The sequence below is a fragment of the Plodia interpunctella genome, chromosome Z (assembly GCF_027563975.2).
Source record: "Plodia interpunctella isolate USDA-ARS_2022_Savannah chromosome Z, ilPloInte3.2, whole genome shotgun sequence".
Taxonomy (NCBI): domain Eukaryota; kingdom Metazoa; phylum Arthropoda; class Insecta; order Lepidoptera; family Pyralidae; genus Plodia; species Plodia interpunctella.
In genome coordinates, this window is record NC_071324.2 from 1,238,075 (window position 1) to 1,257,889 (window position 19,815).

Here is a 19,815-nt window from a genome sequence, read left to right on the forward strand (position 1 = left end):
GGCTACCTGAATCTGGCAAGGAAGTTGTCAAAACTCCCATGGTTGCGCCTTTCTTGGTGATAGTATGGCATTCATAAACTGTATCTGTTCTGACATGCCAGATAGTATGCCAAACATGTTCGCCCCTCCACCCATCTCTATCAAATACTGATTCGTTATACAACTTCGGGATACCGACATCATTGCCCTCTGAATAGAATCTGATGGTGAGAGGCTCGTGAGCGGAGTATTTGCAGGTCAATGTGATCTTTCTGAACATCGGGCCATTTTCAGGGTCCTCCTCGATAGTCGGTTGGAGTTCCATTGCCAGCCCTAGAGATACGTAGGTCATAATCGTTTCGAGAATTCAGAAATTGATAATGTCCAATCATACTTTATTAAGCATGTTGTAAATTTAAATGTGCTAACAAATAAACATTCATGGAAATAATAATTCGTGAAATAATATTCACAAACTAACAATGGCTCTGATATTTTTGCTTACATGTGTTTGTTACATATGTAAAGTTTGATAAAATTGCGTCAGGTATAGTTCAGTAAAGGTATACAACACGTTTTCAGCATTGACAGAACCAAGAAAATAGGGATCCAGTTGTAGATCATTAGGAAGTATCAGTATCACTCTGAATTGTTCCTTTAGTTCTAATTCCAGGGGAATTGAGGAGACGTTCGAAACAGAAGAAGACACAATAATATTTTCTAATATCTCACCAAATGCAGATGGAAACCACTTACCAACTTTCATACTCACTTGTTTCTATTGCAGTTGCTTTCTCGGTAGACATCTCGCTATAACTTTTAGCAACTTTAATCATTAACTAATGTGGTTATAAAAATTGTTGAGCTAAAAATATTCGAACAGTCCTCATCTGATTTCGTGGAACAATTCTTTGTATACCCTCATCCAAAACACTGAAAAAAATAGGACTACGAAATTCCGATTGCTTACCAAAGGTAGAGCAAGTGGGGCCGGTATATGGTGGGCGGCAGATGCAGACTACTTGGCCATTCATGTTCAGTTCGCATTCGTGACCGTTGCAGCTGCATTCTCGGCACAAACCACGCTCGTCCTTGTAGTATCCGGTAGCGCAGGTCTCGCAACTGGTGCCAGTGTAGCCCGATGGGCACATGCACACCTTTGATATAAGAATGAGATATTAGCACAAAGAGAAGTTAAAGATTTAGCCCAGAAGTGTGGTACATATAACTAGGCAAAACAAATATTGAAAAATATTATTAAGCTCCCTTTAGGCAGCAAAAGAGTTGTCCCACATCATAATAGATATATTGCTAGCTGATTATATTTCTATTATTTATGTAATAGTTGTCAATTAATTTATTCTGTTTCAGACCCGTCAACGAGATTCCTTTTTCACCATAATAATAAAATTTAGTCTGTTTAATCAGTCATAAAATTTCACATTTGTAAAATATTAGAAGAAAGAAAGAAGGTACCTCAATGCCTCTGACTGGTTCATATTCGGATCCAGAGATAATAGTGGCAGTGTCCATAGAGACGTCGGCGATGGATGTGGAGAGGAGGTTGCGGGTCAGAGTGGCTTTCACCAGCACTCTTCGAAGAGACTTCAACACATTCATGAAATCGTTGCGACTGGCTGGGACAGCGGTGTTCAGGAGATACCACTCTCCTTCTTGAAGAGGCACTTGCAGTTTCTGCAAAAGTAAAAATAGAAAACATGAATATGTCCATCTGCATGTCTGGAGTTTGGGGTTTCGATAAAGTTCTTGACGCTGAGGTTCTGATAAAGTGGGAAGGTTATGTCCAGAATAGTTCAGGAAATGGTGACAAATGGCAAGAATAACTAAGTATTTGAACAGGTTTATTCAAAAAAGTAAGAGATACTGTAACAATGTTATAAGGCCGAGAAAAAACCAGGAAAACAGATAAAGAGAGTGGAGGCAATGATGACAAATTATAGAACAAAATTGAGGAAATTATCATTATACTTATACAAGAGGTAACGGTGGAGAGACTACTATGGAGGTGACTAAGATATCAATCACAGAGAAAAGAAATACTTACCTCCCCGGTCCTAATTGGTTGCGGACTGTTCCATGCGACGGAAGTATCGTCTCCGATGAGGATCACGTGTTTGTGAGTATCGGCGACGGCCCCGGGAGAGTGGTCCTCAAACTTCTGCTCGAATTGGAGAACACCTCCATATGAGAGTACTCTGTTGCCTGTAAGGTAATAAAAATAGGTAATGTTGACATTATTTTTTGCTTTTTACAATTTCACGATAGCACTCCCTATAAAGTGAAGTACATATTTTGTTTGGTGGTGGACTGCTGCGTAAAGATCAGGTTCATAGTTAGCCCCGTTATTGAATATCTGCTGTCTATTTTCTAAACAAAATTACTGTTCATCTTCCAAAAAGAAATTTTAGTAGCATGTACTAGCAAAATAAGATACCTGGGAAAACTGGGAGCGACCAGAACAGCTCTTCATTGGGCGGGAATGGGAAAGTATACATTAGCTCGCTGTAGTCGGGCATCGGAACGAAGTTGCTTGCTACCACGTTGTTTCCGTTCAGGTTCGTGATAGAATAACCTCCGTATTTATCTCCGAATATTGGCGCCGCCATTGGTATTCTCTTGTAATTGCGTGTCTGTGAAACATTAAGGACATGAAGATGTAGAAATGTAGCCAAATAAGACTTTTCACAAAAATATAATAATATACAAGGCAATACGGTCGTTGCTTGTGTTACTAGGTAGACATGAATTGTAAAAATATCTCTCAACAGAAGTAGCAGACAAGTCCTAAACTGAACGCAGACCTTGTTACCAGCTTTTTGAATAGGTAGCTATAATGTTTAGTTTAAGTTTATAAGTTTATTGTTTAATACATTTTTGTATTTATAAGTTTATTGTCTTAGATCAATACATTTTTGTACATACATATGATACAGTTGATTAGGCAGGTCCAACGCTCAACCATCCACCAGCAAACTAGTAGGAGGCGTAACGAAAGAACTCGCAGAATCTGAAGTACTTAAGATTGATGGAACAATGTTTACCTCGTGACATTCAGTGGTGGCACCCGAGCAATAGCAAGACAGACATCCAGCTGGGTTTTGGCTGTCCAAGCCGAAGGTACCAGATCGGCAGCGCTCGCAGGAGTATCCCTCAACATTTGGCTTACATTGACAGTAGCCAATCTCTTCGCACGGCAAGGTGACGCCGCGAGGGTCACAACTGAAACACGACACGATATTTTAATATACATTTTAATGTCATTTAAATAAATTAATACTTCAAACAAAATCATAAATTTGTTTGTTTTATTTTATTTATTTTGATATGTGGTAGGTAATGCAAATTAAAACGGGCATGAATTCCAGATCTCAACAGAACCCTGAAACTATTTTTGAAAAGAACTGAACAAGTAAGTTGTTTTGTTAACTTACGAGCATGATGGTTGTTTTTGCGAAACACAGCTTCCGTAGGAATCTTTCTCGTATCCCGGTAGACACTCTTCGCAGAAGTCCCCAGCGGTATTGTCTGCGCAATTCTGTTAGACAAACATAGTAGTAGTAACATTTTATCACAAAAAAAATAGTAGTTTCATTTTGTCAAGTTATGCACTTTATTAAATGCAAAAGATTTTTGTCCGTTCTAGTATTTGGGGATACATTTAGCTCGTTGGGAGTTAAGACGATAGGAGCACCATAAAAGCCTTGCTTTATCGGTTAAACTTAAGTAGGTACAATGCAAAATCCGAACCAAAATTGTATAAATAAACTCCTGAAGATAAATAGCGATATTAATAAAATAACAGTTTGCAACAGGGCTATTCATTTTACAAACACAGCTTATAAAAGCAATTGAAAAAGAAGAAATGAAAAAAGAAGCAATGTAATGTATAACTTACCATACAAACGCCAGTGTCGGGGTCGCACATTCTCGCATGACCGTTACATTCGCAGGGTCCGCATTTCTCCAAATAAAGACCGTGAGGATATCTGTAAAATCATATCGCGTTACGTGATTTAATAAAGTGTAATGTTGCTGCTGCAACTGCAATATTGCCTCTAATATCACCAGTTTTTGGAAATCCGATTGATATGAAGATTATAAAGGGACGTACAGACTAACAAGGATAACAGATAAAGGCATTTTGACATTTAATATCGACCGTCGAAAGTATTTCATGTGAGAAGGCAATTCATGGAGAAGGCAATGGCAAACAACTATCTTAATATTGCTAATGAAGACATGAGGTAATTGTAAGAAAGGAGAATTATAATCCACTATTCCATGGTCCCAAAATCTTAATAATAACTAGGATATTAGTATAACATTTAGAAAATCTGTACCTCTTATAACCAGGAGCGCAGTCTTCACAAGAGGTTCCGATATATTCCCTAGGGCAGACGCACTGCTCCACGTGTAAAGCTACTGGTCCACTGCCTCCGGGCTCAGCAGTCTCAATGCTAGCTCTGCTGAGGTAAGCTAATTGGTTTCCACGGTCGTACCGAGCTTTGACTAGAATGGTCTTGACGTCAGCGAGAGCTAGGAGGAACTGTTCGCGAGGAACTTCTTTGCCGTCAACTCTGAGCCAAAAAATATTGAATGTTACTTACTGAAATTAACTAGCGACAAATTAAAAATGTATATAAAGTTTAACAATGCTCAATGTCAAATTTTCAGCATCTTGTTCTGGCAAGATATTAAACGAAAGAAAAAGAAGGGATTGGTATCAAAAGATTAATAATCTTTTGATACTTTCTTCAATTTGTATCTTAAAAATGAAGATTACCTCATCCAGTTATTCTCAAAGATTGGTACAGTCACATTCAAAACGCCAGATGTGGAAGGCCTTGCGTCGACTACGTGGTGGAACGTCAAACTGTTGTCCTGTAGAATTATACATAGATTAGTAAATCAGTTGAATAACGAGAAATTCAGGAAAAAGAGAACGAGAAGACCAATAAACGAAATGGAAAAAAGTATGTAAATGTGTCTATGGAATAATCAAAAGAAATATGCAAGAAATTAGATAGGTTTATAAAGCATGATGTTATTATAGATAAGATAAATAAATTTGCGTTTATCCATAAACTACTTACGCTAATAAGTTGAACGTCGGCAGCGTTATTGCCCGGGCTGTAGCCGTATGGGACATTTTCCAAGGTGTAGTAGAGGTTACCGCCATACGATGTCACTTTGTCTCCGGCAAAACTGAAAGTGATATACAATTTAAAAATCGTATTACCAGATTCTCTGAACAAAAAGGATAATAAAAAATGATGAATTTAAAGTAAGATTTAAATAACAAACGCATTCGTATATACATATTGGCACAAAAGGCATAAGAAACAAGTTAATTAGTTGTCTAGAATAAAATACAGACATTCATTTCATCAACTCATACAATTTTCCTTCCATCTTTTTTCTTTACATAGGCAAGTACACGTAGTGGATCAAACGTGGATGAGTCTTTATGAACTACAAAATCGAAAAGTAGGATTCGCCTTTGTGTGACCTTTAGATAATATTGATGTGAAACAAGTAATGTTTTGGTAGTTTGTGACCAAAATCCACCAAATTTGACAAACTAGGTACATAGAAATATAATATGTGCTAATTAAATGTATTTTTTTTCTTTCTTTATTTCTTTAAAGAAAAAATGTAGACGCTTCTCGTAAAATATAAAAAAAATATATACCTAGCCGGTAGGCTCCAGTAATAGGCATCCTCAGATCTGCTATCAATGTCTGCTCTCGCGACTCCTCTGTCGAGAACTGGCTTAACATCAGTGGCGGCTGGGGCATTGTAGCCAGATCTAGAACTTGTACTACTGTAGACCTCCAATTGTTGGACACTAGATTCTGTATTGAAGACGGCATAGGTGGTTTTTCTTCGGAGGTTGCTGCTGCCGCAGTTTTGGGTCACGCCTGAGCAGAAACAGGCCGCACAACCGTGGCTGTAAACGAATATTTTATTTTATTATCGATTTATTTAATATTTTGGTAACGGCTTAGTCTTTAGTACTTTTTAAATTTGTAGAAGTCTTTGCACAAGAGTTGTTATCTTATATGATGTTTTAATATATAGGATAGGATATAGGAAACGATACTTATACTTAACACGAGCAATATAACACAGGAATGTGCTATACGGTATCTTAAATCCAATCAAAACTATAAAAAATTGATACGGCAAAGAAGACAACTCACGCGAAGTCTGGCGAAAGATAGTAGAATCCAGGCTTGCACTGATCACAGTATTGTCCCTGCACATTGTCCTTGCAATCACATCGATCCAGTAACAATACTTGACTAGTTCCTGTGGGATCACATGGAGAACTTTGTTTGGGACGGCAGGAATCACCTGGGACGAGAGGATTGCCCACGTAATCATCTGAGCAACGTTCGCAGTTATTTCCTTCATATCTGGAAACCAAAATTAATCAATATAATGTAGGATAGAGGAATAGGAGGAAGTTATTGAAAATGGTGTATTTCGATGATAAATAAATATAAATAAATATATTAGGACAAATCACACAGATTGAGCTAGCCCCAAAGTAAGTTCGAGGCTTGTATTATGGGATACTAACTCAACGATACTATATTTTATGACAAATACATATATAGATAAATATCCAAGACCCGGGCCAATCAGAAAAAGATAATTATCCATCATGACCCGACCGGGGATCGAACCCGGGACCTCTCGGTTCAGAGGAAAGCACTTTACAACTGCGCCATCGAGGTCGTCATGATGTTTAATTTATTTGAGTTTTGTGTTTAGATAATTTATTTTAGTAGTCAATTTATTATTATGATTATTAAAAAAGGTCAATTTGATTGCTCTTTAGTATTATTTAATTTAATGATGACAGAATGAAGTAAATAAAAATTGCTTACCCAGGCTGACAATCGCAAACAACGCCACTAGGTCCAAGATAGCAAGTGGACGCGAATTGGTTAGGGGCTGATGTATGAGGGCAAGGGCACGGGGTGCAGGCATAGCCCAGGGATGGGTCACCGAATGTCCCCGGGGGACACTGTTTGCGTTGCGGACGACAGTGTCCAAGCCACGGGCCGGAGCTGTCGCGCTCGTAACCTGACGCACAGTTCTGTAAAATAAGCAGTTTTTTAGGATATCTTCGTTGAATACCAATACCTACCCATACCTACCTTACCGGTACCTACTTTAATTAAGTTTTTAATTAAAGTAGGTACCTATCTTTACAAATTCGTACAGAAAGTACATTGTGTCAGATGATGATAAATTACCTGACAAGACAATCCAGTGTATCCATCAGGGCAAATACATTCTTCCACTAAGTTAGCTGGGCCAAGACCCGCGTCAATGTGTTGCGCGGATTGCATTAAGAAATCTGTGATGTCGACGCCTGCGCCGTTGAGTTCTGCACGGAGAAGAATGTTCTCCACGTTGTCCAGGCTGCAATAAAAGACATACTCTGGATAACTACCACAATATTCTTTATGAACTTTGGCGTAGCTTCATCAGCGTAAAATTGTCAGCTATCTTCCTTCTACGTAAATTTATGCAAGAAGATTGACTTTTTTCATTGTAAGAGATAGAGAGAATAATTTCATACGCCATCATGATGTCTTCTCTAGAAGCCGGAGTTGGTCTCCCTGAAGAATACTTCAGCCAGCTACCGGGCACCAGTTTGACCTGAATGGTGGACTTGTCTCCATTCTGGGTGTAGACCAAAGTTTCGTATTTGCCCTGTCAGAAAACAGATGATTAGATATCGCTAAACTATCGCTAACAGATGATAATATAAGTAGAAAACAGGAGAACGCCACTGCAGTGCTTATATTTAATCCTCAATTTCTCTATCATCAAGTTCAAGCCCAAATGATAGGATACTTTAGTATCAGAAATGTGCTATAGTAGGTACGTTAAATGCGTTGCGAATGAATGCGTTTGATGGTAGCACTGGTGGAAAGGGGACAGATGCATATTGTAGATAAGCTTTGAGAAAATAATTCTCAGTTTATAGTTCTGACTGACTGACTTGTACAATCAGCTGTTTTTCATTTGATTCATATCGATACCAGAAGAAGAAAATACTAACCATGATGATTATATCTGGCACATTGTTGTCGTATCTCGCAGACGGGTACGTGGACTGAGAAGAGAGCCTGTACTTGATGTCTCCTCCATATGAAGTCAGTTGGTTTCCAGTATAAGATGCTGGTACGGTCAGGTATGGGTAAGAGGACGATCTGCCTAGTGATCCGTAAGACAATTTTGTTACCTGGAAAAAATATGTATATACAATTATGTCGAGTGAATTTATTTTTATTAAAATGCTATCCAATCTAAATGTTTTTGAGTATTATAAGATTGGTCCTCACATTTTATTACCTGATAAGTTTACAAAGTTAAAAGTATCAGAATAAGAAGTATTTAGAAGAAAGAAAAATATATCTTACCGAAGCGCCATTTCTTTGAGGCTGGTAGTAAAACTCATTGGTAATAGACTGGGTATCGATCTGAGGGCCCTGGTCCAACTTGACGCCAACAAGCCTAGTGCCTCCTTGACCTAACGGCTGAGCCATATCGTAGACGAAGAGGTCGGCGCTCTTGCATTGGTTGGACTTGCCGAAGCAGAAGCAAGAAATGCACTCTGAAGAATCTTGAGCCTCACTGGAAGGAGTAATGCTTTTGATAGTTATTGTTTAATTTATTTGTTCAGTTCGGAATTTTGTTGGAATGCAAATATTGGCTTTATATTATTTATCAACTGAGTGATTGGTTTTTTAGGAAGAATGATACACATGATTGGAAAAGCAGTTATAATTCTATTACCTATTGAACTTTCCGCTCGGGCAGACTTCCGTGTCAGGATTCTCAACGATGACAATAGAGTCGGGAACGGCGAACGAGGCTCCTTTGTTGTTCAGAGCTTCGCACGAATAGGCACCACTATGCTCAACCTGAAATTGAGTAATACTGTTGTGACAATATCTGCAAGAGTATACTAAATGTCTTTCTCCCAGCTAAGCGTTTCTCCGGCTGCTTCTTTCCAGTTAGTCGTCGAAAACCGGCGGAAAGTATCAAAGATATGAAGTAGTAAACTAATTTCGATTAGCCTCCATAAATGTTAGTCATATTTCTTTTATATCACATGTACTCGTAACACTAATAAGCCCTGGGCTTAGATTCTTCAGAAGAGACCGGGATAATGGTGTTACAATGGAAAGATACACGACACAATGAAAATAACAATTACCTTCATATCAGGGCAAACCAGGTGCCCTTCACCGCCTTCACTAGTGGACGTGCATTGAGGCGGGACATGTCCCCAGTTCAGCCGCCAGGATATCAGAGGAGTAGGGATACCGACAGCCTTGCACCGGAGACGAAGGACATCGCCGACGAAGATACGGACCGTGGGCGGTTGAGGAGGCAGCTGAATGGTGATCGGAGCTGGGAAATAATTTCATCTTGTGATAAACATATTCCCAGCCTCTTCATAAATCCAGCGATGTCGCAGAATATGAAAGGATGGAATATTCTAGTATTTTAGGAAAAGATCCTCTTTGGATTGCTAAGTTAGCGAATTAATTGCGAATTAATTCTCAACCTCAAGCTCTTTCTGCTTGCTGAATATAAGCAATTTTTTAATTAAAGTAGTAGTTAATAACAATTTAATTTAAGTATTCCAACAAAAGAAACGATAACATACGAAACACAAATTTGGACCCTCACAAGTTTTTTGATCAGTTCCTACACAATTTCGGCAGTACTATTGTTTTTTATACTTCTGAGCCAGCGTACACGTGCAATACTAGGGATGTACCTCGCATATTGCCGGCCATGAAGATTTTTTAAGAACTTCCACCTACCGCAATTCTCATCAGATCCATCCCTACAATCAGCTTGTCCGTCGCAGTGGTAGCTTTTTGGTATACATTGCCCTCCAGATTGGCACGCGTATTCCACGGCATTGCAACCATAGGTGGAGTTCTGAGCACCACACTGCAGGGGGTCTTCGTCAGAAAAGTCGTCACAATCATTCTCGCTATCACAGACCCAGGTTTTTAGGATGCAGCGGTTGTTGGCGCACCGGAATTGGTTTGGCTGACAGCCTGGTGCATCGGCGAAAGATGATCCTGGAAATAGAGGATATGTTTATATATAGTGGTAACAAAATGGTAAAAGAAGAGCAGCTACTTGGTTGGTAGGCAGTGTATGCTTACCTGCTTATGCTACTTTTAACGAAGTGTTAAATATTTTGACTCCAGACCCGTGCTTCATTTTCGTACTTCGTGCTTCATTCCATGGTATCTCCACTCGGGTGAGCACGAGGTACGATTTTTTTATATATTACTACTCTAAGTACCTACTCTAAATACGTCGTTTGGGGAACTTACCACAGCTGTGTTCATCGGAGCCATCGCCGCAATCTTGACGACCGTCACAGATGGCAGACTTTGGGATACACTTGAGATTGGAGCAGGTCGCTTCATGAGCTCCGCATGCGGGAACCCTGTTCCTGGCATTGACCACTGAAATTAAAAAGTTTGTGTTTTATTTTTTTATTACTACCACATAAGCATACAAAGTCATCGTAGCCTGTCGACGCTGGTAACACACACCCAAATAATTGTTACAAATGCAAAGAATACCTGTGTAGCTATTCAATTTGCCTTTCCACTACATGCATTCAGTAGTACCTTACTTTTGACCTTACCTTGCTTTTCGACTGTCAAGTAGACAGGTTTCTGAGCACCAGGTTGGCTGAGGTAGTCAGTAGCTTGGCAGATGTATGTACCACTGTCAGCAGTCTGGGAAATCAAAAATTAACGATGTAGCTGCCATTTCTGTATTATAACATTATCACAATCATTCTCAAGTATCCTAAAGGCGTCTTAATTTTGAATAAATTGACTATTTCGATTTCGAATAAATAGATATATTGTTAACTGTGCGGAATGTGGTCCCACCTTTGAATAGGACCATTAAATGTCTTCCCGTGAGTTTCGTACGATATGACTAAAGGACTTACAGCATTAATAGCTGCAAGCATAAGATTCCCGAGTGATGTCTGGCAGGCAGACGGTTGTAAATCATAGCTAATCTTCAAAACTAGGTTATTTTTTAATGCGAACCTTGTGCTGTGGTGCGTCAAAGCTTCGAATGTAAAGTGGAACGCGAAGGTGACAGAGAGAGAGAGTCATCTCGATTGTTGATTCTTACCGTAACGTTATTTAGAATGAGACGTCCACCAGTAACGTTATAGTCTGGCTTCATTCTGTTGCCATCTCCTCTAATCCATGTAACTTTGGCACGATTGGGTCCTTCATCACGACAATCAAAGACCACATCTCCAACTAAAAGTAAATTGGCAATGTTTTGATTTACTGATTATTATTGAAATATAGCATCATAGCAAATAGCAGCACATCAGCATTTTTCAATTTGTATTTTAATAGTTTTAAACAATAATTTGTTAAGTTTACTTTTTCTCCCCTGAATCAATCTATGGATAGAGTCAGGAGTGATATATGGTAGTATTTGATCTATCTTGCTGTCTGTCACGCTTTTGCGGTCGAAACACTGAACCGACTAATGCCATATATCTCTCGTCCTGTTATGTATATATATATATATATATATATATATATATATATATATATATATATATATATATATATATATATATATATATATATATATATATATATATATAATATATAAGACCTACATTTGTTAATTGCGTCTATGGAGAAAAGGCCGCGGTGAAGTTTGTTGCGCCGTTTCTTCATCGCCTGCGCTTTGGAAGTCGGCAGTAGACACAGTTTAAGTAATTTTTTGACGTCAATAAGTGATGTATATCATCCTAAATTGAATAAAGAATTTTGAATTTGAATTTACCGAGCAGTACTGTAGACGATCATGAATTTGAGTCGTTACTCGAGGTCAAACATAAGATATCGCGGGCAGATTTGAGGGCAACAATATTAGTGTGATATCAATGAAAAAAAAATATATATTTACACGTGACTATGTACTAGACAAGGCGATTCTTCCATTTCTTGTCCACGTATCTGAGATAGGATATGTCGACGACGATCTAAAATTAGTCCCAATACTGTATCGTGAATTTGTCTTTGTCCATAGCTAACTGATTATTAAATGTAATGGTTGTTGACTGTGCTATTTGCTATAATGTTTTCAAGAATTTTGAACCCATTTTTCGGTTAATGAGAATAAAGATACAGATACATTACGAAGTTGCAAAATTATTTAAAACAAATAATATAATTATGTTTTCGTTGAATTATGCTTAGCATGTCATTTTTATCTTTTTCTTTTGTATAATTTTAAATAACTCTCTGTGTATCTGTATCTTTGTAACCCTTGAATATTGATTATTATTGAAATCCAACATGCCAATTCCAAAGTTAGAAAATTATATTCCCTATAAAAAGTATAAAACTCCAATAACATATATATTTACTTTAATTATACATTTTGTAATCATATAACACTAAAGGTTAACTTTATCCTGCGCAGAACAAAGTACGACATTTTATCTAATCCGGCGGCGCGCTGGTTAAAGTTAACATCGAAGTTGACTGGTGCAACCCACTCTTAGGTTTCCTGATCATGCAACATATACACATGTTTCATAAATTATTTTGACATATTACTAATTATTATATCTTATGCTTTAAAACTATGGTCGGGTCATGATGGAAAATGATCTTTTCTGATTGGCCCGGGTCTTGAATGTTTATCTATATATGAATTTGTTATAAAATATATCGTTGAGTTAGTATCCCATAACATAAGTCTCGAACTTACTTTGGGGCTAGCTCAATCTGTGTGATTTGTCCTAATATATTTATTTATATATTTAACAATATGTATATAAATACATTTGTAAACAAAGATGTATAGTATAACCCTTTCAATTACACGTGATTGTATTAAAAAGTGTCAAAAATATGTTAAACAAACCCAAAAGCATGCAGCCTAATTAATTAAAAACAAATTAATCACAGTTTTAATTAAATATATTTTCACTGTCAAATTTGACGTTGATTTTAACCGACGTGCCGTTGTCGAAACAACAAGGCGTACTTTGCGCTTTTCTGCGCACGTAAAAGTCAACGTCATAGTTGACGGTGCAACCCATCATTATTTATTGATTATGCTATAAAAAAAAGTATAACATCTAAAATATATATTGACTTTAATTGCAGTTGGTCGCTACCTCAGGTCGTCACGTCGACCATTACTGCTTAACCAGAGGAAATACTTAAACTTATCCCTCCTTTGTTATAAATAATTACATTAAATTTTCTCTTGGTTTGTCAGTTAATGAGTTTAATATCACTCACTGAAATATCACACGTTTAGATATATAGCTTTTGTTACCTATAACATTTATTATTTGATCTAAAGACTAACTAATTTGGAATTATCTACAATATAATTACTGAGTACATAACACAAGGACCGCTGCGTGACGATGTCCTAGAGCGTATTACCTATCTCCGTCACACACTGAACTGCGAACGAAACATGCGATTCCTTCCGCGCTATACACGTCACGCACCGGACGTAATATGTATAAAAAGATATATTATTTAAATTTGTATCACCTTGGGTTATTGTAATAACAAAATAAATAAAAATAAAAATTATTAACTATATTAAACCAAACCATAACATAATGAAATGAGAATTGTAAAATTATGAGTTAAATTGTATGAATATCAGTCAGCCCTTTGGGAAATGCATAATATAAAAAAAAAATTTGATCCCATAATGCAGTTTCAACTGCCACAGCCTGACTTACCATGGTAATTATTGGCTGTAACCACCACCATGAAAAAAACAACATTAAAATTATTTTCTATTTCTCGTTACGAAAACATTTCACTAAGAGGATATTACCATCACCAAAATATTATTTTTGCCTATATCAGTATAATCTACACAATACAGATATAAAAACATTATGTAATGCTCTTATATGTATGTGCTATAGTATGACACCGACACCGTCTAATTGTACTTTCATAAACCAAATTATTCTTATATAACCAAAAAAAAATATTTCGCCTGCAAATATTAAAATGTGAATCGTAATTTTATTTCACTTACTTACCAATTAATAAATATTTTTCCCCGTATATTTTTATAAAGAACTATATTTTCGCATTGTTAATTATTTATACATAGAAAAACGCTACATCTTAAAATACATCAACGAGACTGAATTAAATATTTTCCTTTATAAAAATGTAATACATTCACTATTTACAAAAGAAAAAAAAAAACAGAAAGAAACTCACAGTACGAAACGGTCTGCTGTTCAGGATATGTTTTGAGATTCAGTGCAATTGGACCTGAAATTAATATTATTTAATTTTATTATTAGAAATATCCTTTTCGACATTAATATTACCACATCTAAAATAATAACATGGATGGATATAAATGACTTTATCACGCGTATCGAGTGCTTAAATGGTCGAGACAATTACAAGTTGCTATCTCGCCCATATCCTATAATAATTAATAGGATATTAGGATATTCGTAATCGTCATTGCAATGAGAGTAAATGTTTCGTCCAAGATAAAGAAAAAGAGAGACAACGAACTAGTGGTAGCCACAATGGTCACATTGTAGGTCACAACTAGAGTATTTCCATACAACTACTCGGCCTACCTCAAGCGGCAAGCATTCGTAGAATCGGTATCTTTCGTGTTTGTATTTTTAATAAGTGTTACTCTTCATGAGCAAGACGGCTATAGTTTTCTCTGTCTACAGTTTCGACCTTTTTCTCGGTACGTATGATAATGGTAACGAAGTGTGCGAATGAAAGTGAACTATAAACGCGCTGTGACTCAGTGGACTAAGTCAAAAAACTTATTCAATCACTTAAACTTATACGTGTAAGTAAGGATACCAGCCACCAATATAGTCAGTTTTATTGGTAATTTGGAATTAATAACTTACAGTCAGTATTTCTTATTAGTCATTGTTAGTCACAATTTCGGTCATAATTTATACAATAATAGTTAAATTAAAAATTACATTTAATGTTATTTAAATTTTATTTAATACATGAACCATTCCAGCTTTATTAATTAATTAAGAGGGTTCTTAAAGAATATTGACAGGCACTCTACTATTCAAAAAATATAATCCAAAAATTTTGTCATCTCGGACACTAAGAATTTATATACTTTTATATTTTATGTTACACATTGAACCACGTTTCGAATATATCATTATAACATATTGTATTCCGTGACGTTGGCAAAATCACCGTTTTGGCGAACGATGGAGTCATGAAATTAAAAAAAAAAGAACAATGTGTGTAAATTATTAGAATAAGATTTGTAATAATTTGGTGCTATAAAATAAGAATAAAAACTATTGTTAATCATAACAAAAAAAATTGACGCCACAATTCCCTAAATTTGTTAGATGGTCTGAAAGGTTCAGGAAAGGGGTTCCTGATGACATTGCTCTGTTTTATTATTAAGATAGTTTGGAACCAAGTCACCCATTCATTTCATGTTAATTATTTGCAATTTTTTATTATTTTAATCGATCGTCTTTATAACTAATAACAAACATCGCAAAGCTAGAACTACTGGAAGTAAATAGCTAAAATTTGTTCGCACTCGAGAGGATTAAAAGCACTGTCAATATTCTTATAATTAAAGGCAGAGTATCTCATTTCCTTACTGCCAGGAGGACAGTTAAATTCGTCACTGGAGTCCAAGCCCGGACAGTCAAGATGGCCGTCGCACCGGCGCTGAACCTCGATACATGGTCCACTTTCGCATTGCCACTGGGAACTACTGCATACTGATGGTTCTAGTACAAATTCTGTTGTTTATCCTCATATTCAACTGAATTGTTTTAATTCTGTACTGCCATTATAACGGTATTTTGGAATTTACAATCAGCTTTATTTTCAAGTAGGCTTTTTTTAGCCAATACCCAAAAACTGTATGGTCAAAAATGACATGGATACAGAATTAATGATTAATAAAGAAAGAAGTACCTATAGTTGAAATAAAAAATAGTTTCACGGGCATTCGCCTTTTATTAATTGGGTATTGTTTCAATAATGATAAGGTCTCATAAATCAATCGATAGTTTCAAAGGACTGATTGAGTGAGGAAATCAGAAGTTATAGGTAACAAATAAATATTGTATTGATGACCAGACCTTCGACAATTTAGTTTCTCTTTTTAAATTCCAAAGATATACCTAACTCAATCACACAATATGCTAAACATTATCAATCAGTGTTCGCAATGGAAACGAATAGAATGCAAACTAAGAATTACTTCTATATCTTGGAGTGGTTTCTTCAAAAGATGGTCTTGGAATATCCGGCCGATGTGTGGTAAAGATGGGTACAGTTGTTTCATACATCGATGGGCAGTTGGATTCATCGGAACTATCATCGCATTGGGCATATCCGTCACACAAATAGGTCTCAGGTATGCACTGGCCGGATCTGCATTGGAAGTCGCCCTCCTTACATGCTGGAATACAAAATTGGTATAAGTATTTTGCATTGGAATTCGATGCCAGAAACATACCAATGTCAAAGACGACAACGAAGCGTAAAATGAAAAAAAAAATACTGCTAACATTGAAATGTCTACATTTTTTAATTAACTACGACAGTATAAACTTTTCGAAAAGTCTCTAAAGTTAAAGTAGTTTTGTGAAAACTATTAACTATTGTAATTTTACCGAAAAGTTTATTTTTAGGCCATGCTAAAAACTAAATCTAAGATTTAATCTAAAGAATAAAGAGTGCTTAACATCTACATAAAAACAACCAATAAACGATTTCAATTCTTCAAAGAATCTTTATAACAGAACGAATGTATTTTAGGAAGTACAGTACATGACGCGTAATCATAGCGTATATATTCAGACAAATCTACGACACGCGCAAACGCGCATCACTTGCACGTAAAGTGTGTGGCGAAGATAAGGCTAAATACGCGCGGACTACACATCGCTAACTTTAAACTATAGGTATCTAACGGGGTTAAGGAAAAATCTGGGTTTCCGAACAGGCATTCAGCATTCAAAAACGGTCTAGTACCAGAGTTGTGACAGTTCTGTTCGTCGGAGAAATCCAGACAGTCATACACGTTATCACAGCGGCGCGCGTGTGCGATGCACCTTCCATCATAGCAAGTGAACTCTGCTTCTAGGCAAGGCTCCGGTGGAATGGGCGAGCGATATGGCCGAGTCATGAACCATGCTGGAAATTCAACCCTATATACCCTAATCTTTTTCTCGTGTGTTATCTATTATTGCCGGGATCTGATTTTTCGAGACTAACCTAAATCTAAAAATGATTGTTGAGTAGGTAATGACAAAAAAAATGTACCAACGAGTTTTATTTTCATTCCTTCCGATTACAGCATAGTTTGGTTACGAAATTTACATATAAGCGCCAATTTCTAAATGAGAATTTGATCCTACCACTAGTTAGTTATATTGTTCTATCGTTTTATGAATTTGTTAACTGGCTTTTCAGAACAATTGAGTAACAAATATATACATAGTTGGTTGGCTCGTACATAGATGTCTATCAATACTAAATGTGAGGTGCACACATATAATTTGTAAAACATGATTATGGTGCTAAGTGCAAATTCACATTTATTCGAAGTGCTAAAAGAAGTGTGAAGTTATACACAGAAGTGATCTGTTTGGAGGCAAAAGTGAGCTCAGTGCTGGTTTATAAACAAAAACATAGAGAAGTATCTTACATTTTAGTGCATTTATTATAAATGATTATGATTAAATACGTGCACATTGATCAATCGAAATCAGATGTAGTGTACTCTGTAGGTCTATTATCTACTTTATATTTGATATAAACATCTAATATCATTTAGTACAAAGCGTATTTTTACATACAAAATGGACTCACGATTGACCAAATTACATCTTTCATTATAATGTAACGTACACATCTAATAATGTTTAATTGTAAAGCATTTGTCTGGTCCGAAAATCCGGGTATCCGTTTCGTAACGCATAATTCGTATTACATTATTATGTCTCAATCACACAACTTGCGCATGCGATGCTATGGGCGAGTTGCCTATTTCTCATTTGAAATTTATGACTTCGAGACAGAATATACCCTACGACAACGCGTTACGTAGCGGACAGATCAAAATAAAAAAGAAATACTTACGACAATTTTCTTCGTCGGAATTATCGCGGCAGTCCTGATGCCCATCACAGAAGAAGTCTTTGTTGATACAGGCCCCATCTCGACATTCGAACTGTCCGTAACAGTCTGAAATATAATTTAATATCCATATAAGTGTTATTTTTTGTTTGAGTGGCATGATGCTCCCTAGTAAGACCGCTTGGTCGTGTCAAATGCACTAACCCCAGCACTAGTGTGAAGGCTCAGTGTGAATGTGTGGCAAGTTGTGACATTTAGGTGATATGATACGCATCACCGAAAAAAAAGGGAATAAAGTACGTTAGGGAGTAAGTGAGACAAGAACCGAGGGGCCACCATGAAATATAAAACACGTAGCAAGCGTCATTGCGATGCACGATGATATGGGAAAAAGAAACAGCATGTGGAAGTTGCAACACGCTACGTGTTGGTGTAGGTTTACCCACCTGATGAAATGGGGTTCGTGATATTCTTGCAGTTCAGCTCGTCGCTGCCATCGCTGCATTCCGGGATGTTGTTGCACTGCAAATTCCTATTGATGCACTCGTCGTTGTCACACCTAAAACAAATGAACGCGATTCAAACACAATCCCTTGCTTTTCGCTTGCCGCTGATATTAATTTAGCTTAATAATAAAAACACAATCGCTACGTCGCACGGGAGCAAAATCAAACATTAAACATTTGAATAAAAATATAGGTAAGATGTGTTTTAATGACAAAATGATTTTTCATACATAATGAGACATAAAACACTTGTTAATTTATTAAATAAAAAGTAACCATATATAATTTCAGGCCTAACTGCAAGTATTTTTTTTTTACAAAAAACAATCGCTTCGCATAAGTATCATCAAAAATGTAAATAAATACACCCCGCATCGAGTTCGCTGAGCTCAGTTTATTCGACTTTAATTATGTAATTAATACTTTAGTAAACGCGTACATAAACATTGAAGACACAAATTTAGTTAAATCATTCTATTTCTGAAAATCAGACCAAAGCCTGTCTGGCTTTGGTTTATCTTTGTCGTTTGTATGCAAATATTGCCATCTTGTTCTGACATGTTCGTCTGCTGATAACATGGCAACATTTGCGTTTCTGACGTTATAAACGACAGATAGACAGAACCATTTCGATATCCCCTCTCAAGTGACTCAGAATCGGAGTGGTAACTACTGATATCTTACCGAAAGTCGTCTGGGCCGTTGCATAGGGCGCATTCTTCTTCATCACTCTCATCAGAACAGTCAGGGATACCGTCGCAGATTCTCCAGCTTTCCAAGCACTTGTAGTCGCAGAAGTGGCATTCTTGAAAAATAATACAATCACATTTGAAGAACATCCTATGAATAACAATACTTACGTGAACAACATCTTAAAAACATAATCCCTGAGCAGCAATTATATAATGGGTGACATTAAAAATTCTATTGCATAAACGTTTATAAATTTGTCTCTATGATTATCAACGGAGTACCAAAGTACCCAAAGCTTGGACAGAAAGCAGAAGTAAATAACGATATTTTCATTCACTCAATAGCAACAATATGACGTTAATAAGTTTATGATAACGAAATGACATAATGTA

General features: G+C 36.6%; 1 protein-coding gene across 14 annotated transcripts in view; it reads right to left on the reverse strand.

Moving 5' to 3' along the window:
* Positions 1–19,815, reverse strand: part of trol (terribly reduced optic lobes) — a 232,428-nt gene that overhangs the window by 26,148 nt on the left and 186,465 nt on the right. For 9 of the 14 annotated variants that reach the window (XM_053768915.1, XM_053768916.2, XM_053768919.2 and 6 more), the window contains 31 exons: positions 19,415–19,535; positions 18,671–18,783; positions 18,228–18,332; positions 16,342–16,542; positions 15,731–15,862; positions 14,325–14,378; positions 13,826–13,840; positions 11,215–11,348; positions 10,709–10,802; positions 10,389–10,523; positions 9,861–10,127; positions 9,245–9,441; positions 8,821–8,948; positions 8,445–8,658; positions 8,084–8,266; positions 7,598–7,731; positions 7,269–7,437; positions 6,897–7,108; positions 6,204–6,419; positions 5,693–5,950; positions 5,094–5,205; positions 4,784–4,881; positions 4,341–4,577; positions 3,896–3,986; positions 3,432–3,535; positions 3,042–3,219; positions 2,435–2,630; positions 2,045–2,202; positions 1,456–1,674; positions 950–1,136; positions 7–312 (listed from right to left, as the gene is read on the reverse strand). In XM_053768915.1, coding sequence (XP_053624890.1) covers positions 7–312; positions 950–1,136; positions 1,456–1,674; positions 2,045–2,202; positions 2,435–2,630; positions 3,042–3,219; positions 3,432–3,535; positions 3,896–3,986; positions 4,341–4,577; positions 4,784–4,881; positions 5,094–5,205; positions 5,693–5,950; positions 6,204–6,419; positions 6,897–7,108; positions 7,269–7,437; positions 7,598–7,731; positions 8,084–8,266; positions 8,445–8,658; positions 8,821–8,948; positions 9,245–9,441; positions 9,861–10,127; positions 10,389–10,523; positions 10,709–10,802; positions 11,215–11,348; positions 13,826–13,840; positions 14,325–14,378; positions 15,731–15,862; positions 16,342–16,542; positions 18,228–18,332; positions 18,671–18,783; positions 19,415–19,535 — 4,968 coding nt within the window. The remainder of the gene's footprint in view (positions 1–6; positions 313–949; positions 1,137–1,455; positions 1,675–2,044; positions 2,203–2,434; positions 2,631–3,041; positions 3,220–3,431; positions 3,536–3,895; positions 3,987–4,340; positions 4,578–4,783; positions 4,882–5,093; positions 5,206–5,692; positions 5,951–6,203; positions 6,420–6,896; positions 7,109–7,268; positions 7,438–7,597; positions 7,732–8,083; positions 8,267–8,444; positions 8,659–8,820; positions 8,949–9,244; positions 9,442–9,860; positions 10,128–10,388; positions 10,524–10,708; positions 10,803–11,214; positions 11,349–13,825; positions 13,841–14,324; positions 14,379–15,730; positions 15,863–16,341; positions 16,543–18,227; positions 18,333–18,670; positions 18,784–19,414; positions 19,536–19,815) is intronic. The other 5 variants (XM_053768923.1, XM_053768921.1, XM_053768913.2 and 2 more) reach the window with 4 other exon arrangements.